Genomic DNA, 25,508 nt, shown 5'->3' with positions numbered 1-25,508 from the left:
TGTGGAGAAGTACAAATCAGGGTTGGGTTATAAAAAAATATCCGACACTTTGAACATCCCACGGAGCACCATTAAATCCATTATTAAAAAATGGAAAGAATATGGCACCACAACAAACCTGCCAAGAGAGGGCTGCCCACCAAAACTCACAGACCAGGCAAGGAGGGCATTAATCAGAGAGGCAACAAAGAGACCAAAGATAACCCTGAAGGAGCTGCAAAGCTCAACAGCAGAGATTGGAGTATCTGTCTATAGGACCACTTTAAGCCATACACTCCACAGAGCTCGGCTTTACGGAAGAGTGGCCAGAAAAAAGCCATGGCTTGAAGAAAAAAATAAGCAAACAGGTTTGGTGTTCACCAAAAGGCATGTGGGAGACTCCCCAAACATATGGAAGAAGGTACTCTGGTCAGATGAGACTAAAATTGAGCTTTTTGGCCATCAAGGAAAATGCTATGTCTGGCGCAAACCCAACACCTCTCATCACCCCGAGAACACCATCCCCACAGTGAAGCATGGTGTTGGCAGCATCATGCTGTGGGGATGTTTTTCATCAGCAGGGACTGGGAAACTGGTCAGAATTTAAGGAATGATGGATGGCGCTAAATACAGGGAAATTCTTGAGGGAAACCTGTTTCAGTCTTCCAGAGATTTGAGACTGGGACGGAGGTTCACCTTACAGCAGGACAATGACCCTAAGCATACTGCTAAAGCAACACTCGAGTGGTTTAAGGGGAAACATTTAAATTTCTTGGAATGGCTTAGTCAAAGCCCAGACCTCAATCCAATTGAGAATCTGTGGTATGACTTAAAGATTGCTGTACACCAGCGGAACCCATCCAACTTGAAGGAGCTGGAGCAGATCTGCCTTGAAGAATGGGCAAAAATCCCAGTGGCTAGATGTGCCAAGCTTATAGAGACATACCCCAAGAGACTTGCAGCTGTAATTGCTGCAAAAGGTGGCTCTACAAAGTATTGACTTTGGGGGGAGGGTGAATAGTTATGCACGCTCCAGTTTTCACAATAAAAAATATTTTGCATCTTCAAAGTGGTAGGCATATTGTGTAAATCAAATGATACAAACCCCCGCAAAATCCATTTTAATTCCAGGTTGTAAGGCAACAAAATAGGAAAAATGCCAAGGGGGGTGAATACTTTCGCAAGCCACTGTATTGCTGGGCTGGAATGGAAGTCTGCTTACCCAGTAGATCAGGGATCAGTGGAGCGAGGTTGGCCACCTCTGGTATTTACTTTTTTTTTGTTCTCCTGAAATGATGCTTTAGTAGTAATAGCCTACTTGTTACTAAAATGTTTAACCTTTACATATGAGTTAACTTACTTGTACACTTTGAAATGACATGAAATAGGGTTGATTCTTTGTGTTTAAACTTGTTTTAATTGTTAACTTAACTATTATTCAAGATGAACTAGTGTCGATGTTGATTAATCACAGATCACAATCCTGCAATAAAGAGGGGAAGGGAATCTGTCTCTAATTTGTCTGTGTTTCTGTGTTGTATTCTCAATTGAACATTATCCTTTTGTTCAGTCATAAGCTGTCTAATTCGTTTTATTTGATTGTCACTATTTTTTCAGGATATCAGCCATGTGAACCCATTTTGCAGCTGATAATGGCATGCAACGCCAATGCAGCCATAGGCCTACAGCAGTGGTTCCCAACTCCAGTCCTCCAGTACCCCCAACAGCAAAATAAATTGTTGTAGCCCCGGACAAACATACCTGATTCAACTCATTGAGGGCCTGATGATTAGTTAAGAAGTTGAATCAGGTGTGTTTGTCCGGGGCTACAATAAACTGTACTGTTGGGGGTACTCTAGGACCGGAGTTGGGAACCACTGGCCTACAGTATGATGGCATTAGCCTTATGGGCATTTGCAATGCACCCCTGGACATTGTGCATCTGAAGCAGAGAATAGCTTAACTCACACATTGTTTACATTGTTCAGCTATATGTTCTCAATTTATAAACGATACCCGTAGACAATGTATGAGGCTAATCATTATACTCGATTTTGTACATGCCATGTGCTGACATTAAATTGTTTAGTGCAAATCCAACCCTTGTAATCTAGGTGGTGAAATGTCTGGAAGCAGGAGATGATGGGGTCCTTAGCTTAAAACATACAACTACTACTACCAAGTTCAATGCCAGATACTTTTTTTCCCAGATGGTCTGAGTGGCACTTGGAGGTGCTACTGTGATAATGAAGATGGTTTGCTTAAAACTACCACAACAATTACATTGTCTATGCTAAATGTGTTTAAATTGTAAAAGAAAGACAATAGTGGGCTATAATAAATAATTTTTATTCAATGGGGCTAGGCAAAGCAGAGATGACAAAATACTTTTTATTTCACCCATACTACAATATAGCCTATTATTAAAGTACAGTATGTTTACAATATCAACAATAGTATTTTACACGTTCCAAATTACATTATATATATATTCATACAGTTTAAGGGGGCACTTTTGTCATGATGACAAGGTGACGGTGCTCTCTACGTAAATGGCACAACAATATCTAAAGCACAGCATATGACAACCATATCTGGAAAAGGACGAAGTAGAAGTAGAAACTGATGCTGCTGCAGCATTGCTCATCTTCACAGTGGGAATCCAGTCAACATGGGTGTCTTGATATAGGTCAGCTGGTGAACCTACAGTACATAAACAAATGAGAAGCACACCTGATGTTAGAATATCACTTCTTCAGGTCTCCTATACCATCAGGGCTCTTAAGTGTTTGGTTGTGTTTTAATCCATTCAGGTGTTTTAGTGTCATATAAAGATTAAATCTATTGTTGGGCTGGAACAACCATTAGTCAACACATCAAGTTGTCCTACCCCATTGAGGCCTTTGTCCTATGCTGTAATGTCCATACATTTTCCCTTCTCTTATGAATAAAGTTATCAAATTATCATTGGGTTGGAATTTTTTTTTGACAATAATGTCCTCCAGGCTATATGGACGTCATATTGTACAATTTGCATCTCCCCTTTTCATGGTCATTGCTAGAAGGAATCCAGCTTTTGTCAAATTAACTTAATATTTGACATTTCATAGCAGATTAGGAGAATTTACGCAGCAGGTTAGGAGAATTAGGTTAAGATTAGGAAAAAAGTTAGTGTTAGCTTAAATACAAAAATAAAAACGTTTTACGTTAATTTGACAAATGCTGGATCCCTTTTAGCCAGGACCCCTTTTCCTAGATTACATGGTTGCTTTCAAGACGAGGTCGTTTTTATAGATTTGTTGTCATTGTCTGTAGAATAGGCCTAGACTACCATCGTATAAAAAAATATTCTGCTAATGTCTCCAGTCATATAAAGTGTAGTAGAATTGCATGAAATGTTTATCGAAGGCCATATTTTTCCTGTGCAAAGGAAAGAAACGTCTCTGATATAGCCTATAAACCTATGCCACTACACGCTTATTAATAGCCTAAATGATCACTATCCAATCTACTCATCACATTAGGGATAGTAGGCTTACATTAGTCAGCAAATGCTATGTTAGAGGCATACAATAATTTGTTATAAAGGGGAATTTTTATGGTGAAGAAATTGCTTCCCAAAATTTGAAACTCACGCAACACTTGCTAAAATAGCTAGACTACAAGCTATCGAGCTAGCTAATTTAGGCTAATTTAGTGTTGTTGTTAACGCCTGGTTAGCATAACCGCGAAACTAAACTCGAAATCGATCAGACTTGACTTACCAGTGATGAAATGATCATAGCAAACCCTGTATTGACAGCTGCCTGGGTTCAGGTCTTGACGGGCAAAATGTTTATTCGCTTTTCTGACAGTTTTTGAGTCTTATCTCATTGGTGTCACCAATGGTGTTTCATTATTGCGGGGAATCTGTAAACATATTTCCCCCCCGTTGTATTTCCTGCCTTGTTAGAGCAGCCAAATACACCACAGAAAATGACTGTGGTGATGTATCAACTAGTTTTAGGCACTGTTATCATGCAGCTTGGGGTAGCCAATCGGCTGTTGTTGTCAGAAGAATTAATGCGGTGGTCTTCCAACATGGCCGCCAGGAGGCGTCCTACGTCAACTGCAAGCCCTCTATAGGTTAAACAGCAAGCGTCAGGAATGTGCATTATTGTGCGGTGCTTATAGGTTATGAGGTAAATAGGAAAGAGGAGAAGAAACAAGACGCTATGCTGACGATGATCCGTTTGTATTCAGTCCAACTATGTCCGTAAGTGTTATTTTATAGGAACTGGCTCTGAGTTAATAACTTGTCTGTATTAGAAATGCATAAGGAGTAGGCCTACAGTATGACCATAGAAGTAGAATGGAGTCAATATATTTGACTGAACCTTGTGTATTTCCTGTGAAGCCAGTTCTGATGAGCATCTCTCATTGGTTTGCCCTCCCCTTTGGTCCTGTGCCAAAAGGACATGATTGACAGAACAGAGCTATATTAGCCAGGCCTGTGTGAGTGTGGCTCAGTAGAGGTGGTAGCATGTAGGCTACGTAGGCTATGCTGTAGGCTGGCCTTAATGGTTATTTCTTTTCACCCCTAGGCATGGCCTAGTCTAACCCAGGAGTACACTATTTCAACGGGGGATCGAAGATGGAGAGATGTTTGTGTGGAAGAGAGAAGAAAGCAAAGAAGGCTATTTAGATTATGTTTGCTACATGGAGCTGGCTGGCTTCACTCTGTTGTCAGTTCAATTAGTTCTGGACTGATAGGGCTTTACGTTTCTGTCTGTCAGAATAGGTCAGACGGAAAAGACAGACAGCCTCCTCCCCTCCTCAAACCTCTGCTTATTGAATTCACAGTATTCTCATAAAACAGACGGGCTGAGAGATTCAGGGAGGGAGATACACAGGGAATTCTAACAGAGAGGGTGAAATGAGACGGTAGGGGGAGAGAGGGAGGATTACTGACAGAAAGGATGAAATTATGATGTGGGGGAAGAGAGGGAGAGGGAGAAATAGAGAGAAGGGGGGATACTGACAGAAAGAGGGTGAAATAAGAGGTTGGAGGACACGGATGAGTACAGAGAGAGAGGGGGCATGCTGACAGATAGAGAGGTGGAGGAAGCAGAAAGAGAGGGGTTAGTTGAATGGTGTGATGGATGGAGGAGAACAGAAAGGGGTGGACAGCTCTCTTCATGGACATCATTTGCTGGGAGGGAGAAGCAACATACAGCTCAGAGAGAGAAATTATATATATATATAAATATATATATGTATTTCTGTTTCTGTATTTTTGATTTTTGACTTTGTTTTGTTTTACCCCATATGTAACTCTGTGTTGTTGTTGTTTTTTTTTTTTTTTATCGCACTGCTTTGCTTTATCTTGGCCAGGTCGCAGTTGTAAATGAGAACTTGTTCTCAACTGGTTTACCTGGTTAAATAAAGGTGAAATAAAAATAAAATAAAAAAAGAGAGAGAAAGAGGTCAGCAACCATACAAAGACTGGCTTCACTACCTGCTGTATAGCCTATGTTCCACAACAACATAACAGTAAGATGCAGTGGTTTGAGGGGTGAATGATACCGACAGCCCTTTAGAGTTTGTTATTAGGTGGTGGCCAAGCTTGAAATGAACGTCTAGAACAATGACACTACAGGTTGCTCTGAGTGGAGCTCACTGCTACAGATTACATGGGAAGGTTACATCATAATCTAGGCTATTTATCTGACTGAAAAGTATGTGTGTGTGCTTCCTTGTAAACCATGTCTTAAACACTTATACGCCAATGATGAGTGTGCAAGCAGTAGTGTCTGTGCGTTTGTGCTTTTCTGACATTCTCTAGCCTCGTGAAACCAGCCTGAGGTCACGATAGTTTACACCGTGAGTTCAAATATGAACACAGACAGCGGTCAGTCTGCTTGACCAAGCTAATCATTCTCTAGTCATGAAACTGACCTACCTCTAAAACCAATGTCTTATTTTCCCTGCTTTTCATTGTTGTCCTGATCACATCACTGTTACAATTGATGCAAAAGAGTCTGGAGGATTTCCATCAAAAACTCATCCTGTCAGGGCAAAGCGGTAACCATGGCAACTGCCCCTTGTAGCATCTTTTTCCAGGGAGGTTATTGAGGGGAAGGTGTGGGTAGGGTAGGGTACTAGGGAGTAGGGTAGGGTACACTATACTACACTACACTAGCTGGCAGGCTGGGCGGGTGAGGTGGGGCGGCACCCGTATCTCTTCTCCTTATCAGATCACTGTCTTCATAAAGCTGTCCATTGCCATGCAGAGGGTTTAGACAGGACAGGACTACAGCTAAGCACACAGCTAAGGCAGGAGAAAGGTCCTGGTCAAGGTTTCTGAATGTTCTTTTTTTTAAATAAACATTTGGTGACAATTTTTGTGTCTTTAAAATTCTAGATTTGGAGTGCTGCCTGGATGGATGGATAGATGTTAATAATAAAAATTATAATAATTGGGAACTCAGTTGGGGTCTCAAATAACTGTTAGGAGTTAGAATAGTAGGATATACAAGGTGCAATTTTGAAATGTTGTTTTGCTATCTAAACTTTGTAGTAATCATGGCCGAGTACCGACCGGGCACGCAGGGCACTTGCCCAGGAAAGAATGGTGCTGGAATGGATAGCTGCCGTTATACTGGCTTCTGACCAATTCTGATATTTTGTGTTTTTTTACACCGATCTTAGCTTTTTTTGTAGATAATGTTTCCGCCATCGTTTCCTATGGCCGAACATTTGGATGAAGATTTCTACTTCGAGTCGGCGGCGCAGGACATACTGCTCAACCCGGACCAGGCCCTAATCTCAGAGACTTGAAAGAGACAGTGCAAGAGAGGCCGTCGTGCCCTCAGCTGCCATTCCTACTGCCACAGCAACCCCTCATCCATCCGTTCCCCTCCTCCCTCCTCCCCTCTGCTCCTCCCTCCTCCCCCTGGTCTCATCGCAGCCTGGCAGATGAATCGCTCAGACAGGTGAGATGGCTCATCAATATTCATGAGGAGGGATTTCATCTGACTGTACGTGGCCCCTCCCCCTCTCCTCTCTTCTCCGCTGCGCTGCGTTCGTCCTTCATGGTGAGCAGCACTGTGTCCTCCCTCCCATCCTGCAGGTTAATCTGGGCCTTTAGCTGTGTGTGTGTGATGGGTGACTGTGTGCCCCCCTGGTGAGTGAGGGTGAGGTAGGCCTGTCATAGGGTCCCGCTGAGAGAATGAGCCCCTCACACCCCCTCCCCCACTCACCAGGTTGGTTAAATCAAAAACATGAAGTGCCTGCGGCACTCCAGGACCAGGGTTGACTACCCCATGGGCTAAGGTATATAGGCTATTCACTAAAGGTAGGCATACCGAGTGGCGCAGTGGTCTAAGGCACTGCATCGCAGTGCTAGCTGTGCCACTAGAGATCCTGGTTCGAATCCAGGCTCTGTCGTAGCCGGCCGCGACCGGGAGACCCATGGGGCAGTGCACAATTGGTCCAGGGTAGGGGAGGGAATGGCCGGCAGGGATGTAGCTCAGTTGGTAGAGCATGGCGTTTGCAACGCCAGGGTTGTGGGTTCGATTCCCACGGGGGGCCAGTATGAAAAAAAATAATAATAATAATAATAAAAAAAGAATAATGTATGCACTCACTAACTGTAAGTCGCTCTGGATAAGAGCGTCTGCTAAATGACTAAAATGTAAATGTAAAATACTCAGTGTGTAGCCTGCCTGCATGCTTTGTTGAGACTGATAGCTCCGCTCTGAGGTGGTTGTGATCTGGGACGGCTGACAGAAATACTGTGGGGGATTTTTCATGTTATTGTCTCAGAATGCTCCTTTCTTAAAACTGGCGTAGATCCATTTGTCATGTGATGATGGGTTCACTCTCTTCTCCGGTGAAGCACAATAACATGTAACGGTGTGTGACTAGTCTATACCTCTGTGAGCCTGTTTGGGTAGTCTTGTTGTGCATTATTATATTATTATATTATAATATATTAAAGCCTGTATTATGTATTATTAGAAGCAGTATTTGCCTGACAACAAGGTCAATGTTCATAAGCGACGACCTTATTAAATCTAACCAGACCACTGTCTCATTACTTCCAACATAGAAGAAACATTGGTTGTTACCGTAGCTTTCATTATAGTATTTAGGATGATCTGTTTTGATTGTGGGTTCTGTTGCAGCTGTAATTGGATGGAGTGTATAATAAAATATGTTTATAAGTTTATCTTACCCTGAAACAGACAGTGGAGAGGGGAGAGAGGTTTACCCTTCACAGACGGACGGACGGAACTCCCTTGTGTGCGTGTGTCTGTGTTTGCGTGCGTGTGTCTGTGTGTGTGTGCGTGTGTTTGCGTGTGTGTGTCTGTGTTTGCGTGTGTGTGCGTGTGTTTGCGTGTGTGTGTCTGTGTTTGCTTGTGTGTGCGTGTGTTTGCGTGTGTGTGTCTGTGTTTGCGTGTGTGTGCGTGTGTTTGCGTGTGTGTGTCTGTGTTTGCGTGTGTGTGCGTGTGTTTGCGTGTGTGTGTCTGTGTTTGCGTGTGTGTGCGTGTGTTTGCGTGTGTGTGTCTGTGTTTGCGTGTGTGCACGGGTTTGAGTGTGGTGGAGGAATGGGCTTGTTTCATAAATATATATGTACATATTTATTATTCAAATCCAAGGATAAAAGCCATGGTGGAAGGATTTAGTCATGCCTGCAATGCAAGGCAAGACGAGGGAAGCCTAGAGCGGCAGATAGCCTAGCGGTTAAGAGCATTGGGCCGGTAACCGAATCTCAGAGCCAACTAGGTGAAAGATCAGTCTATGTGCCCAAGAGCAAGGCACTTAACCCTAATTGCTCCTGTAAGTCACTCTGGATAAGAGTGTCTGCTAAATGAGTAAAATGTCAAATGTACATGTAAGCCATGTTAGAGGAAGAGAGAGAGGGAGGGAGGGAGTTGGTGAAAGAGAGAGAGGGAAGTAAATCTGTTAGAGAAAGAGGGGGTGATTGCTTCTCTTTATGCTTATTAGCTAAGCGCTAGCTAAATAGAATGCTTGTACGGACTGTAGTAAAGTTCAACCATATACACTGCTCAAAAAAATAAAGGGAACACTTAAACAACACAATGTAACTCCAAGTCAATCACACTTCTGTGAAATCAAACTGGCCACTTAGGAAGCAACACTGATTGACAATAAATGTCACATGCTGTTGTGCAAATGGAATAGACAACAGGTGGAAATTATAGGCAATTAGCAAGACACCCCCCAATAAAGGACTAGTTTTGCAGGTGGTGACCACAGACCACTTCTCAGTTCCTATGCTTCCTGGCTGATGTTTTGGTCACTTTTGAATGCTGGCGGTGCTTTCACTCTAGTGGTAGCATGAGACGGAGTCTACAACCCACACAAGTGGCTCAGGTAGTGCAGCTCATCCAGGATGGCACATCAATGCGAGCTGTGGCAAGAAGGTTTGCTGTGTCTGTCAGCCTAGTGTCCAGAGCATGGAGGCGCTACCAGGAGACAGGCCAGTACATCAGGAGACGTGGAGGAGGCCGTAGCAGGGCAACAACCCAGCAGCAGGACTGCTACCTCCGCCTTTGTGCAAGGAGGAGCAGGAGGAGCACTGCCAGAGCCCTGCAAAATGACCTCCAGCAGGCCACAAATGTGCATGTGTCTGCTCAAACGATCAGAAACAGACTCCATGAGGGTGGTATGAGGGCCCGACGTCCACAGGTGGGGGTTGTGCTTACAGCCCAACACCGTGCAGGATGTTTGGCATTTGCCAGAGAACACCAAGATTGGAAAAATCGCCACTGGCGCCCTGTGCTCTTCACAGATGAAAGCAGGTTCACACTGAGCACGTGACAGACGTGACAGAGTCTGGAGACGCCATGGAGAACGTTCTGCTGCCTGCAACGTCCTCCAGCATGACCGGTTTGGCGGTGGGTCAGTCATGGTGTGGGGTGGCATTTCTTTGGGGGGCCGCACAGCCCTCCATGTGCTCGCCAGAGGTAGCCTGACTGCCATTAGGTACCGAGATGAGATCCTCAGACCCCTTGTGAGACCATATGCTGGTGCGGTTGGGTTCCTCCTAATGCAAGACAATGCTAGACCTCATGTGGCTGGAGTGTGTCAGCAGTTCCTGCAAGAGGAAGGCATTGATGCTATGGACTGGCCCGCCCGTTCCCCAGACCTGAATCCAATTGAGCACATCTGGGACATCATGTCTCGCTCCATCCACCAACGCCACGTTGCACCACAGACTGTCCAGGAGTTGGCGGATGCTTTAGTCCAGGTCTGGGAGGAGATCCCTCAGGAGACCATCCGCCACCTCATCAGGAGTATGCCCAGGCGTTGTAGGGAGGTCATACAGGCACGTGGAGGCCACACACACTACTGAGCCTAATTTTGACTTGTTTTAAGGACATTACATCAAAGTTGGATCAGCCTGTAGTGTGGTTTTCCACTTTAATTTTGAGGGTGACTCCAAATCCAGACCTCCATGGGTTGATAAATTTGATTTCCATTGATAATTTTTGTGTGATTTTGTTGTCAGCACATTCAACTATGTAAAGAAAAAAGTATTTAATAAGATTATTTCATTCATTCAGATCTAGGATGTGATATTTTAGTGTTCCCTTTATTTTTTTGAGCAGTGTATTTATCCTCCACCGCACACACCCAATGCAAATGTGGATAAGACCTGTTTATAATTAGCTTACTACCTGTTTTAATGTATTTGTTGGTATTGCCTAGAGATGCAGGCTTATGTTTGAATTGTATGTCCTGGCGGTTTTTCAATGAAGCTGCTCTAAGCTGAATGATAAAGACATGCATGTAAACAAATAGAACGATTATACAATCTCTTTTCTCATAGGCTGAACCAATTGATAGGCCTAGCTACTATATAGGCTACCATGCAGTGGGTCTATATAGCTTAGTAACTACTGTAGCATAGCTGCCTTTACACTAGTCATTAGTCTAGACTATAGCTAAGAACTAAAGAGAGGTAGGCTATTTAGCCTGATTACTGTGGGTGTATCTCAATAGCTTAAAGGGCTTTCCTCTCCTCGTCTCGTTCCTTTCCTCGTCTCCTCGTCTCCTTCCTTTCCTCGTCTCCTTTTCTTCATCTGCACTGATGTGATGGAAAATGTGACGGGTGAAATACAGTGGGGAAAAAAGTATTTAGTCAGCCACCAATTGTGCAAGTTCTCCCACTTAAAAAGATGAGAGAGGCTTTTAATTTTCATCATAGGTACACGTCAACTATGACAGACAAAATGATTTTAAAAAATTCCTGAAAATCACATTGTAGGATTTTTTATGAATTTATTTGCAAATTATGGTGGAAAATAAGTATTTGGTCAATAACAAAAGTTTCTCAATACGTTGTTATATACCCTTTGTTAGCAATGACACAGGTCAAACGTTTTCTGTAAGTCTTCACAAGGTTTTCACACACTGTTGCTGGTATTTTGGCCCATTCCTCCATGCAGATCTCCTCTAGAGCAGTGATGTTTTGGGGCTGTCACTGGGCAACACGGACTTTCAACTCCCTCCAAAGATTTTCTATGGGGTTGAGATCTGGAGACTGGCTAGGCCACTCCAGGACCTTGAAATGCTTTTTACGAAGCCACTCCTTCGTTGCCCGGGTGGTGTGTTTGGGATCATTGTCATGCTGAAAGACCCAGCCACGTTTCATCTTCAATGCCCTTGCTGATGGAAGGAGGTTTTCACTCAAAATCTCACGATACATGGCCCCATTCATTCTTTCCTTTACACGGATCAGTCGTCCTGGTCCCTTTGCAGAAAAACAGCCCCAAAGCATGATGTTTCCACCCCCATGCTTCACAGTAGGTATGGTGTTCTTTGGATGCAACTCAGCATTCTTTGTCCTCCAAACACGACGAGTTGAGTTTTTACCAAAAAGTTCTATTTTGGTTTCATCTGACCATATGACATTCTCCCAATCCTCTTCTGGATCATCCAAATGCACTCTAGCAAACTTCAGACGGGCCTGGACATGTACTGGCTTAAGCAGGGGGACACGTCTGGCACTGCAGGATTTGAGTCCCTGGCGGTGTAGTGTGTTACTGATGGTAGGCTTTGTTACTTTGGTCCCAGCTCTCTGCAGGTCATTCACTAGGTCCCCCCGTGTGGTTCTGGGATTTTTGCTCACCGTTCTTGTGATCATTTTGACCCCACGGGGTGAGATCTTGCGTGGAGCCCCAGATCGAGGGAGATTATCAGTGGTCTTGTATGTCTTCCATTTCCTAATAATTGCTCCCACAGTTGATTTCTTCAAACCAAGCTGCTTACCTATTGCAGATTCAGTCTTCCCAGCCTGGTGCAGGTCTACAATTTTGTTTCTGGTGTCCTTTGACAGCTCTTTGGTCTTGGCCATAATGGAGTTTGGAGTGTGACTGTTTGAGGTTGTGGACAGGTGTCTTTTATACTGATAACAAGTTCAAACAGGTGCCATTAATTCAGGTAACGAGTGGAGGACAGAGGAGCCTCTTAAAGAAGAAGTTACAGGTCTGTGAGAGCCAGAAATCTTGCTTGTTTGTAGGTGACCAAATACTTATTTTCCACCATAATTTGCAAATAAATTCATAAAAAATCCTACAATGTGATTTTCTGGATTTTTTCCCCTAAATGTATCAGTCATAGTTGACGTGTACCTATGATGAAAATTACAGGCCTCTCTCATCTTTTTAAGTGGGAGAACTTGCACAATTGGTGGCTGACTAAATACTTTTTTCCCCCACTGTAAATAGGCCTACCTGGCATACATCTTATTGCTTTCACCGGTGCTGTGTCTTAAGATCCGTGCAAACGAAGGAAAGGAGAGGAGGAGAGGAGGCCATGTATGCTGGACATAGTCTACTGCCTCATCCATCCACATGTCACATCTATCTGTTATCCTTGGACCAACAGCAGGCTCATCAGTCTGATCTCTCTCTCTCTCTCTCTCTCTCTCTCTCTCTCTCTCTCTCTCTCTCTCTCTCTCTCTCTCTCTCTCTCTCTCTCTCTCTGTGTGTGTAGTGGTGCCATTTGTCCATGTCCACTGGTCTTCAGCTCTGTGAGGTTTAATGGATTCGGCTGGAGTGGAATGGTGATGGAATGTTGACAGATTGATGTTGCTTGAAGCTTGTCCATCCAATCATCCTTCACAACAGCTAATGTGTATTACATTCGCCACAGATCATCTCACTAGCTGCTACATTCATAATGTAGAGATCAAACCCCCTCTCTCCTTCTCTCTCGCTCTCTCTCTCTACCCTCTCTCTCTCTCTCTCTCTCTCTCTCTCTCTCTCTTCTCTCTCTCTCTCTCTCGCCCCTTCTCTCTCTCTACCCTCTCTCTCACTCTCTCTCTCGCTCCTTCTCTCTCTCTACCCTCTCTCTCTCTCTCACACTCTCTCTCTCTCGCTCCTCTCTCTCTCTCTACCCTCTCTCTCTCTACCCTCTCTCTCTCTCTCTCGCTCTCTCTCTCTACCCTCTCTCTCGCTCTCTCTACCCTCTCTCTCACTCTCTCTCGCTCCTTCTCTCTCTACCCTCTCTCTCTCTCACTCACTCTCTCTCTCTCTCGCTCCTTCTCTCTCTCTCTCTACCCTCTCTCTCTCTACCCTCTCTCTCTCTCTCTCTCTCTCTCTCTCTACCCTCTCTCTCACTCTCTCACTCTCTCTCTCTCTCTCTCGCTCCTTCCCTCTCTCTCTCTCTCTCTCTCTCTCTCTCTCTCTCTCTCTCTCTCTCTCTCTCTCTCTCTCTCTCTCGCTCCTCTCTCTCTCTACCCTCTCTCTCTCTCGCTCCTCTCTCTCTCTACCCTCTCTCTCTCTCGCTCCTCTCTCTCTCTACCCTCTCTCTCTCTCACTCACTATCGCTCTCTCCCTCTCCCTCTCTCCCTCTCTCTCTCCCTCTCTCCCTCTCTCTCTCTCTCACACGTACTTCTGGGAATGTGAAAAAGACATCATTAGGGAATGTTGTGAGAATCTTTACTGCTCAATATCTTTCTCTTCATCCCTTCATCCCTCTCTCTCTCTGCATGTCTCTCTGGATGTCACTGTGCATGTCACTGTGCATGTCTCTCTGCATGACACTGTGCATGTCACTCTGCATGTCACTGTGCATGACACTGTGCATGACACTGTGCTCCACTTGTTTAATCAGCAGTTTTCCCCAAAAATAATTGGTGGTGGCCTTGCTGCTAGCGCTGTAGAATACAGAATGGGAGAGAGTGTTTTAGTATTCCTCTCAGCTCATCTCTCTTGTGTTGCCTGTCATATCTGACCTCTTTTGTCTCCTGTACGGCTTGACGTTGATTTGGAGGGCATTGTTAAAGGAGGGCTGCGATTGGATGAGGGTGTCAGTGAGGGGGGCTGTGGTTGGTGGGTTAGGAGGGCTGATTTACATAAGGCTTAGCCCAGATTTGGACACACTCTGAGAGATCTGAGGAGCAGGCCTGAGGGCCACAAGCTAATCATCCATGGACTGTCAGAACACTGTCACCCCTCTGTGTGTGTGTGTGTGTTTTGCGTACGTGCGTGCATGTCTCAAATGTGTTTGTCTGTTTGTGTCGGGATTTTTTTTATGCGCTTGATTACGTGTCTATTTTCCTGCATTGATGTTTTTAAAATAATCTCTCTTTCTCTCTCTCATTGTTTTCTTAGGGAGGATTGTCCGGACCAAGCGGATGGTGGTGGTGGTTAATCCTACAGAGTTTGAGTAACTGGAAGGCAGCATACCCTCAGAGTGGGATGGTAATGTGGGGACATCGCTGGGCGGGGTACTGATACTTTAGCTGTATGCTATATGGACGCTTGCTAGTCTCCACGGTATGGTCTAAGTCATGGACCCTGTGAATCTGGGGCTCTGAATACCACTATAGTACAGATTACATAATAGTACTAGACAAAAATAACTGTACTAGAACTAACATTAATCACCTATTTATTCAGAAATGTATTCATGAATGTATCAAAGGCACCCTATCTGCCATTCTCAAAAACGGTTTCCATTTTCCATACAACTACATAGAAAATGTTCTCTGTCTTTGACTTGCTTTAGAGAAGGAGGGAGCGATAGATGGAGAGAGAGAGGTTTATGCAAGGATCGGAGGAGAAGAGATCTGCTGTCTCTTGCTTTATGCTGTACAGTAGTTTAAATGCATACACTGGGCCTCCCGAGTGGCACAGTGGTCTAAGGCACTGCATCGCAATGATTGAGGCGTCACTACAGACCTGGGTTCGATCCCAGGTTGTGTCACAACCGGCCGTGATCGGGAGTCCCTTAGGGCGGCGCACAATTGGCCCAGCATCGTTCGGGTTAGGGGAGGGTTTGGCCGGGGGGGGCTTTACTTAATTAAACAACTGATTCTATGCTGTTACATTGGATGTGAAGTTTAACGGGCCGTTTACACTAGAAAGCGGCATCGTGCAGTGAAACATCGGAAGCTATTCACTTTCAATGGAGGCTAGCGTGGCTAGGCAAGTGCTGCTTGTATAGTGTAAATGGCCGGTAACTGTTCATTTTGTTTGTGCAGTGTGTGGGTGTTCTAACTCTCGTCTGTCTGTTCCCTTCTCCAGCTTGGATCCGAGGCAGACGGAAGCAGGCCCCCTCCATCAAAGTGCGTACCCCTGCTGTGTTTGTGGGGGGCTCTGGGGGACTGGGTACGGGGAGGGAAGAGACTAGGAGAAACACTTTGTTTAGCTTTTTCTCCGTTTTCAACAGAGCCAGGAAATGTTGGGGGACGGGTGTTAAAAATAAACTATAGCTTGAGGGTGCTAGTGAGTGTAGACAGTCACAGTAATATGTCCTAGTTTACTTCCTTTATGTTTGTATAAATATCTTTGTCTTTCTGTGTCCATCTGTCTGTTTAGCAGAGGATGGGACAGGTTGTGGGTGGTGGGGGTAAATCATAGCGAATGATAGAGGCCTCTAGTGGCCAAAAGGCCATATTAGCATGGGCAGTGCCGTTGAGGGCTTCCACCATTTTAATGTAGTCAACTGGGTGGGACTTCCAACTTCATTGGCTGATCCATCCTGGTGACCCTGTTGGAGTCATGTTCAACTGGGTCATCAGGAGGGATCAGCCAATCATGAAGAAGAAAATTGACGTCTTCAAAATGGAGATTGCCTCAATGGTGCTGCCCATGCTGTCACAGACCCTATAATGGCACAGATATAAAGATGAGCCCTCTATCTATCTCTATGGGCTAAACCGTCACACTTCTCATTTTGGTGGTGTCCCAAATGGCACCCTATTCCCTATGTAGTGCGCTACTTTAGACCAAGGCCCATAGCTAGACGTCAAGGGCTAGGCCTACATCACAGAACAGGATCAAAGAGTTAGCCTGCTAACTTTCCTATTCTCAAACAACTCCATTTTTCATAGAGAACAATTTACTTGGAATTGAAGTGATAGAACTGCCTCTATATTCTCAATAACTCATATTCAGCTTCTAGATGTACAAGGTTTATGTTATCGACTATAGCAGAATGCTTATTTGTCCAGTGAAATGGAGGCTATGGGAAAGCCTCTACAAGGCTAATGCCCAGGCAGCCCCTCTCTGTGTACTCCATGCCAATGGCCAATGCCGTTCCTACCTCAGTGTCGCCAGAACATTCTATTCCAATTTTCTGCATACTGTCTGCCCAGTGCAGTCGTCCACAGCTGGACAGTGGTGTAGCCAAAACCGCTCCCCCGATACTTTATGCCCTCCCTCCCTTAACGTTTCATTTCGTCCCTGTCCAAGTTTACATAAATTGATTGGATTAAATCCTGTCATTAACAGGCTGGAAAAGCGGTTCAATATGCTCGCCTCGCTCCCCAAAGCAGGGCTGTTTGGCCCTGGTCTCCCCTCTTCCTTCACAGCCTGCTAGTTCTGCTGCCAACACACAACAGCAAGAAGTCCAGGCTTCCCTCCCTGGCCATGGCTCTCTGGCTCTGCCAAGGCAAAACTAACACCACGGACTGGACACTAGCTTTAGCTGCCGCTGATGTGTGATGTTCAGGGTTGAGCACTTATGGATGAGTTAGGAGGACTCCTAACTATCCCCTCAAAAGGACTGAGTCTGTTCAAAAGCCTTGGTTTTACCTCTGATATTAAATCTGTGAGTGTGTGTACCCTTCACAGGAGCTGGTGAGGAACCAGAACTACAGGGAGCACATAAAAGGCAAGGCGAGGGAGGTGGAGGAGAGAGAGCTGCTTCTGCAGGCTAAGGAGTATGAGGAGGGGCTGGTGGCTTGGCCTGCTCAGACCATAGCCAAGGGCCACGCCGCCGCTTCCAGCTTCGGCCAGCCAGAGACCAGCGAGGAGCCTGTCAGTACAGCCAACACATTCCAGCCTGGCTCCTGGACACCCGCAGTCAAGAAATAGATACACACACACAAACTGGGTCACGATAACAGTATTGCGATACCGCGATACTGGATTTTCCAGGGTAAAAAATAAAACACGAAGCAGACTGAACTATATAGTCCTGTGATATAGCTTGGGGGGAGCGGGAATGAAGGCTAGTACAGGGAACTTGGGGCTGGAAGGTGGACTGGGTCGTATTCATTAGTGCACACTTTAGCAAAATGCTTGGCAATGGAAACAGGTCATTCCAAACAAACTTGACGTAAGCGGTTTCCGCTGCAACCGCGTTGTATTACTGTTTGCAGTAATGAATACAACACTGGACATGATGTAAACTAATGGGAGCGCTCAACGCTCTTATATGAAAAAGCTTTTATTGCGTTGAATCAGGGAATACTTGACATAGTACATGGCATTCATGGGGTGTGGAAGACACATTTTATCTGATCTCCCCAACTATACTGTAAAGGCTTTGTATATAAAGTTCTGTTGTAGGTAATCAAGGTATATTTGATGATTTTTTTGTGGATTGTAAATGAAACTGCCAGGCTTGAGCAAACTGGGATGTGATGTAAGTGCTGGCAAGTAGGTGGTACTGTTTTTCAGTTGGTAGATCATGGTGTTTGCAATGTCATAATGGTGGGTTCGATTCCCGCTGGGGCCACCCATACAAAAAGGTATGAACGCACTATTGTAAATTGATTTGGATGAAGTGTCTGCTAAATGGCATACATATTATATTAAGTTCATTTTTTTTTTATGGCTTTACGTATTTGGTATGATTATACACCCCCAACACACACTCACCTGACACTACAAACCTTTTAAACACATTTTTTTGCATGAAAACTACCTGGATCACATCTTGGTCGAGTTCCTGCCCGACTCCATAGCAGACTCCTGTCAGATCTCAAAACGCTTGGACAGGTGTTTAATTATCAGCTAAACACATATGATATAGCAATCTATGTCCGACTGAACAGTTGATGACATGGCATGCAACCATTGGTTGATGCAGTGCAACGCCTGCGCATCAAGTCGGGCAGGAACTCAACCCTTTTCAGTTAAACATCATACAGGCAGGGTTATGGGGAGTTATGTTTTGCAAGAAGAAAATACAAGCCTATTTGATTTAGAACTTAATTTAATAAAAACAAGCAAATTATTCGGATATTTAATAAGTAATTTAAAATGCAGAAAAACAATCAAAGTAGTTAATGAAATCATTGAAGTGAGGTTGTTACAAATGGAATGCTAAGTACTGCAACACCACCATAATCAGACAGTGGATCTCCACATTGTGAATTACGCAGACAATCCTGGTTTACACGCTGATGATAGCCCAATCAAATGAGCCTCCTCTGTCTATACAGTTCCCTCTCAGCACTGTAAGGCCTACAATCCTTCCTAGACTGGACAGGAGTGATGGTCTGTGGTCCTGCACTGGACTGGGTTGAGGAGGCGAGGGGGAGCGGTGTTGCAAGTGAAGAGAGCGTTGAGCATAGCTGTGTACTGTAGCTATTCTTCCTCCTCTCGCTCTACAGCTCAGTCTTTCTTGGTCCTCTTGGCCTTGGCGATATTCTCCTGGCGTTTCTGCTTCTTCTTCTGTTCGCGGTCGCGCACCTCAATCATCTTTGCCAGTTTCCACGACAACAGGGCGCTGGCGATGAAGAGGGGTGTAAGCGCCAGGATGACTGTGGTCAGAAAGCCGTAGGGGTCCTTGGCCGCCCACTCCACCAGGTACTCCGCCCACGCCTGCACGTCAATCATCCTGATCGCCAACAGCAACTCCAATCCCAAACCTGGAACATGGGAATGAGGAGAAGGTTTATTATTTAAACAAATCAGAAGCTTGAGGCAAAACACTGCCGCTGACTGGCTACAATTGACTCACCACCAACAGGTGCTGCTACTCCCCAAAAAATAACACTTGTCTTTTCCTACTAACACTGACTTTGATAAATTGATGAGGGGAAATGTACTTAATACGAATGTGATGTGTTGTTTTCTCACCTAACGTTAGCTATCTTAAGATGAATGCACTAATTGTAGTTCACTCTGGATAAGAGCGTCTGCTAAATGATTTAAAATGGAAAATGGAAGTAGCCTAGGCTCTGTTGCTACAGCCACAGACAGCTTCAGAATCTGGTGACATCTTTTAATTTCAAATCTAACCAATGTTAGATTTACATTGGATGTCTTTTATGTTAGACTTTATACCTACCGAGTACTGGTATACAAGTGAAGAAAAAAAAAAAGGCCACTAGTCAAACTGCCTCTGTAATTTTAAAGTCTCAACCACAGATAGTTCCACGCCCAAAATAGGTATTCCATGAGCATAAAATAGCCTATCCACAACGCACTGAACTGAACAGACAAATTACTTTAGTACTGGAGAAGCAAAAGACAGATTGCCTCTTTACAACTAACATTAGCTTAGCCACTAACCGTTAGCTACATGAACTCAGTAACGTTAGGTTAGCGTCTGTAATCAATCAAGCTAACGTTAGGTAGCTAGCTAGCTTATTTGCATTGTAAAACAGCCTCATCGCCCTAGTAACTTTACTCTAGTTTCGCAGTAGACACAGCGACAACAATTTAAATCAAGGTTATATAACAGTGGTATAATTAAATGAAACACTCACCTAACAGAGCTTTTTATTTTTATCCCACGTTGATCTGGCACTACCGCCAGGAATTGGGTTCTTGCAATTGGTTATGACGTGTACAACCTGGCATGTATGGAATTGTAGTTTTACTGTGATAGAAGGTCGTCAGTGACCAAACGTTGGTACATTCTAGACTCAGACTCAAGACAAATTCAAGAAAGTTAATGGGTGCGTTTGAGCGGATCACTTTTGTCAAGCCGCCTTTCAAAGTGTGTTGCATTATGGGACCAAAATTGCGCTCGTTCGACATTGCAGCCGACTGACTGATCTACAAATCACCTCGCATTATAAATAACTACTCATTATTATTTGTAGATCAGTCAGTCAGTCAATCACCATTTACCCACAATGCATAATAGATTTGATGCTCCTGAACAAGTCAGTGACAATCGTTGGTCACCACCTTTCAAAAGTGTCTTGCGTTATGCTTACCAAAATTGGGCTTGTTCGACATTGAAGCCGATAGTACAGGCGACTGCCGACTGACTGACAGTGGTGTAAAGTACTTAACTAAAAACACTTTAGGCTACTACTTAAGTAGTTTTTTGGGGTATCTGTACCTTACTTTACTATTTATGTTTTTGACTACTTTTAGTTTTACTCCACTGCATTCCTAAAGAAAATAATGTACTTTTTACTCCATACATTTTCACTGATACCCAAAAGTACTCGTTACATTACGAATGCTTAGCAGGACAGGAAAATTGTCCAATTCACACACTTATCAAGAGAACATCCCTGGTCATCCCTACTGCCTCTGATCTGGCGGATTCACTAAATACAAATGCTTTGTTTGTAAATTATGTCTGAGGGTTGGAGTGTGCCCTTGGCTATCTGTAAAATATATATATATATATATATATATATATATATATATATATATATATATTGTGCTGTCTACTACTCAAATCGTGCTACTCATTATTATTTGTAGATCAGTCAGTCAGTCAGTCATTATTTACCAACAATACATCATGGATTCGAGTGGATCATTTTTGTCAAGTTGGTGACCATCGTTGCATTATGGGGATAAAAATTGTCAGACTTGCGCCTAAATTTCGATTGCATGAACTTTACAAAAATCATGTGATCAAAGGTCATGAAGTTTTGACTGCAAGTTTCTGCAATTGCTCTTCACCAACTTCATGCTGCAGCCATCACTTGCATTGTGGGAGGCTCTATTGTCAACCAATCATTAGGGTGTTTTAGTTTGACTCACACAAAAATGACCAAAGACATGACTGAAACAGAAACCAACTTTGCGGCCATTCATATATAGCAGTCTACAGTGGATATACACATTTTATGACTAATTGATTGTACAATGTACACACACCACAGGAGGTTGGTGGCACCTTAATTGGGGAGAATGGGCTCGTTGTAATGGCTGGAGCGGAAATAGTGGAATGGTATCAAATACACCAAACACATGGCTTCTTCCATGTGTTTGATGCCATTCCATTTGCGCCGTTCCAGCCATTATTATGAGTCGTCCTCCCAATGACACACACATATTTTTCAGTTTGTGAGTGTGTGATATTGGGGTTGGAGACATGTTTATTTCGACATTATAAGGAAAAACTTTTATAAACAATGGCAACACTGGCATGTTGATCTAAGGCTTTCTTTTGGAAAAACATATTAGTGTCTGACTTTCGACTGTCACAGATGCACCTCCCCTGACTTCACTCCTCAACTTTAGTCTACAGTCGGTTGCTTTAGCCTTACCACTCAAACGTGGCCATTTCCTAGTGTGACATGGTAGGAACTATAGTTTTGTACATGTTTCCCAGGATACCCTAATTTGTGGTGAACAGGTAGAAATTTATAAAACCACCCCTAGACCTTTTCAGGTGAGAGTTTTGTGGCTTTATTTTGAATGTCGTGTGTCATAAGCAGTGTTGGGGAAGCTGCTCTGAAAAGAGACAGTAGTTTACCACACTACCAAGTTAAGCTACACTAAAGCTACCCTTAAGAGAAATATAGTTGACTTAACTAAAGTTACTTTGAAAAAGTAGTTCACTACATCCAAATTACTTTGTAAAAAATGTTCATATGTAAATCTGAAATGTCAATGATTACAAATTGTAAGAACAAATCACTTTGCGGTCATATGTTAACATGATGTGTAATTTAGCCTATTAAACACAAAAACTAAATTTCAAATGAGAATTAGGCATGTCTGATGCGAAAGGAAATCATTGGCTACTTCACCCATATTTTATATTTGGAAAAAGAGTAGTGTGTAGTTCCAGTAGTTAGCTACACCGCTACATGGCAAAACATTTATTAACTACTGAAAACACTACCTAGATTTGAATTTAGTTAAACTACCACCAAGCTACTGCAAAATGTAGTTAACTTACTGGTGGAACTACATGTAGTTCATTACTCCCCAACAATGGTCACAAGTGTGTTTCTTTGAAGGCAACCATTTTGGCCAATGGTGGAAAGTGTTCAAAAGGCAGGCCTATGTAACTTTATCTGCATCAGTGTTTGTTTATTTGTGTTTAAACCGAAGAAGGCAGTGTTAAATGTCATTCGAATCGATGGTCAAAAGTTTTGGTCACCAGTTTTTTTTTTACATTTAATGACAAAATAAAAAGTTGAATAACACAACAAAGGAGCATCAGGCTGTCTGAACTTCCTGTGTGGAAGTATTGAAACCAAATCAGGTTTGGTCACACCTGCAGTTCAAAGGCCTCTGCACACAGGGGAAGGAGAGGGGGTCAGACTGAAACACATGCAGGACAACCAGACAGGCAAATGCACATACCATTTTAGTCATTTAGCAGACACTCTTATCCAGAGTGACTTACAGTTAGTGAGTGCATACATTTTATTATTTTTTCATACTAGCCCCCCATGGGAATCGAACCCACAACCCTTGCGTTGCAAGCGCCATGTTCTACCAACTGAGCTACACGGGACTGTGTACCAAGCAGAGGGCTTGCTTTTAGTTGGGATTTTTAATGCTCATTATTAGACTGGGCAAGGTTTTTCTTTCCTGTTCAGTGAACGAGTCTCTGTATTTTTGTGATGGCAAATTTGTAAAATAGAAAATAAAATAAAAATCACAGCATGCAAAAGACCATAGGTTTATACTAGATCAAATTATGATTTGCCTACTTGGAATGTGCACCTTTCTGGACCTAAGCTTTATTGCCTTTATAAATTATATGTAATGGGTCTGTAAGAGGTGAAGTCGTTTATAGAATATGCCTTATTTAATCAGTAATACAACGTTTTGTTTATTCAGAAATGTTGGTGCTTGAGCTGTGAGATGGCTGAAATGGCTGCTATGAACTGGGTTCACTGGATAAATATGAATATTTATTGTTCCATTTCTAAATCAGCCTACTGTTTCTACATTGCATGTTATTCTATCAGGCTATACCAAAAGTCAAGGCCTATAGGCTAGTTATAGCGTATTCTATTCACAAACCCTTTATGAACATGGGCATTCATAAAAAGTGACCCCAGTTTTTAACTTACAACACAGGAAAAGAAAATGAAGGCACTTTTGTCAAACGTGTGTGTGAGAGAGAGAGAGCTTGATGAGATAGAAAGCAATGTTGGAATTTATTCTTGGTATTTATTTTTGTTCATTCGACAGAATGAGGGAGAGATAGGCCATTGTTAATTGAATAAGACCCGTATTGATAAAATGACTAGAGAATGGACGAGCCTTCCATATCCTCACTTTCCTCCCACGCCCTCTCCTTCACTGACAGTTGAGCCCTCTGAACTTGGTAAGAAAACAACCCAGTCACTCGTGAGGTTATTGAGAGGAGAGAGCCTACGGTTGTTGAAGTCTTCAATACCAAAAATGCGTCATCAACTCTTGCCCCTTTTACCCCTGTGGGAAACTATAAGACCGCCCTTGGATAAGACCCCGCCTTTAAACTCAAACACTAACAAACTTCAAAGTGTTTTCGGCCCCCAGGTCCCCGCCCACTGGGGCACTGCCCTCTCGCTCCCGAATGGCTTCACAAAGGATTTGCCGACGTTCGGGAATTCCGCCTATAGCTCCTTTTTTAGCGCTACTCGTGCGCTGGAATCGGTCCAGGATGACCAAGGATTCCACCCATCTCCGTTAATTTGACAACACAAAGGACTTCACCGAACCCAAAGAAACCGCCTACTATTCCAAATAAGGCTTGTCTCTCCATGTACGGCAAACAATCGGCTAGAGTGTCCTTTTCTCTTCCTTATCCCGTTTATATGATCCGGGAGACCGTGCTGCAAGTTACAGCGGTGCAATCATGGCGGAGCGAGTCCAGCAGCCCCCGGCCAAGCGGCTCTGCTGCAGGCTCGGCTACAACCCGGCATGCAGGCAGGGGCAGCGGGCTGGAGGAGTACTGTGTGGCGGTCCGGGGTCTGCTCCAGGGGGATCGGGAAAAACACACAACCCCGAATCGCTGCTCGACATCGCGGCGCGGAGAGTCGCGGAGAAGTGGCCCTTCCAAAGGGTGGAGGAACGGTTCGAACGGATTCCAGAACCCGTCCAGAGAAGGATCGTGTACTGGTCCTTTCCGAGGAGCGAAAAGGAGATCTGCATGTATTCGTCGTTCAACGCCGGGGGAGAGGAGAGTGGAACTAGCGGGGAAAACAGTGAAGAGACCCAGCTGCCTTTCCTACGGGGTGTCACTCTGCTGGAGGGCGGCTGGGTGGACAACGTACTGCAAGTCGGTGAGTATCTATCGCTAGGCTACTAGGAAATATGATGCTGGCCGGGGAATAACTAACACAGCTAACCCACATTGCTATCTCAGTTATTTTACGTTCTCAACCCGCATTCATTCCATGCGATTCTGTAATTTCCAGTGAAGGGGGTAGGGTAACCAACAGTTTTCCCCTTGTTTTTGCCCAGTGCGCATATAAAATTGCCCTGAGCCATTACCAATTGAAAGCTTAGCACTTTGTTCCTATTTTCGTGATCGTTTGTGTCTTTTCAGCTTTCTGTCCACTTCCAATGGGTAACCAAACAAAAGCCCCTATATCTTTTCACCACTGGATAAATAGAACACATTTAGAAAGGTTGGGAGGGACCTGGATTTAAAGCCACAGCATTTCTATTTTGTTTGCCAAACACCTTTTGTGAGATTTAAGCATTTTCTCTGCTGCTTTTTCAGCATTCGTGAGAGATTTTTCCAAGCACGAGAAAAAGGAGTAGGCTATGAGATGGCACGAGCTAGTGTAGGCAATGCCATTGCCAACATCGCACAATCATGGGTGCTATTCCATAATGCATTATTTGTGGGATATCTGAGTCAAAATAAATACAGGCATTTAGACTGCTATGGCCTCAACCCTCCTGCCTCCCTTTACCAGAGCATAATATTCCTGCATTCATCAGTGCAATAGGCTCAGCTGTCACTCTCTGCCTCCCCACCCTTGGAAACTCTTCAGCATTTTAATCCCATTACCCTCCCCAGTTCATCTGAATTCTAATGCAATCTGCAAACATGATTTTATATGCATGATCTTTCCCCGTCCCTCCTCCCCTGGTTCTCTCCCTTCAGAAGGATATGTAGTT

At 44.0% G+C, this 25,508-nt stretch overlaps 2 protein-coding genes and 1 long non-coding RNA gene across 3 annotated transcripts in view; 2 read left to right on the top strand and 1 right to left on the bottom strand.

Annotated features, from left to right (window-relative positions):
• LOC121581854 overlaps positions 1 to 18,344 on the top strand; it is a 47,828-nt gene extending 29,484 nt beyond the window's left edge. The window contains exons 3-5 of the long non-coding RNA XR_006003281.1: positions 14,610 to 14,699; positions 15,525 to 15,565; positions 17,076 to 18,344. This is a non-coding gene — a long non-coding RNA (uncharacterized LOC121581854). The remainder of the gene's footprint in view (positions 1 to 14,609; positions 14,700 to 15,524; positions 15,566 to 17,075) is intronic.
• Positions 18,345 to 18,426: 82 nt separating this feature from the next.
• On the bottom strand, positions 18,427 to 20,147 carry LOC121581853 (small integral membrane protein 15). The gene is made up of 2 exons (XM_041897228.1): positions 19,946 to 20,147; positions 18,427 to 19,102 (listed from the first exon to the last, which is right to left on the bottom strand). Exon 2 carries the CDS (start codon positions 19,068 to 19,070, stop codon positions 18,846 to 18,848), a length of 225 nt encoding a protein of 74 aa, XP_041753162.1. The 5' UTR covers positions 19,071 to 19,102; positions 19,946 to 20,147; the 3' UTR covers positions 18,427 to 18,845.
• Positions 20,148 to 23,465: 3,318 nt separating this feature from the next.
• The window catches only part of LOC121583081 (zinc finger SWIM domain-containing protein 6-like), a 70,968-nt gene continuing 68,925 nt past the window's right edge, over positions 23,466 to 25,508 (top strand). The window contains exon 1 of the mRNA XM_045226843.1: positions 23,466 to 24,661. Coding sequence (XP_045082778.1) covers positions 24,235 to 24,661 — 427 coding nt within the window. The 5' untranslated portion in view covers positions 23,466 to 24,234. The remainder of the gene's footprint in view (positions 24,662 to 25,508) is intronic.

The sequence above is a fragment of the Coregonus clupeaformis genome, chromosome 18 (genome assembly GCF_020615455.1).
Source record: "Coregonus clupeaformis isolate EN_2021a chromosome 18, ASM2061545v1, whole genome shotgun sequence".
Classification (NCBI taxonomy): Eukaryota; Metazoa; Chordata; class Actinopteri; order Salmoniformes; family Salmonidae; genus Coregonus; species Coregonus clupeaformis.
Note: the sequence above shows the minus strand (reverse complement) of the source record. Positions and strands in the feature narration are given on the sequence as shown.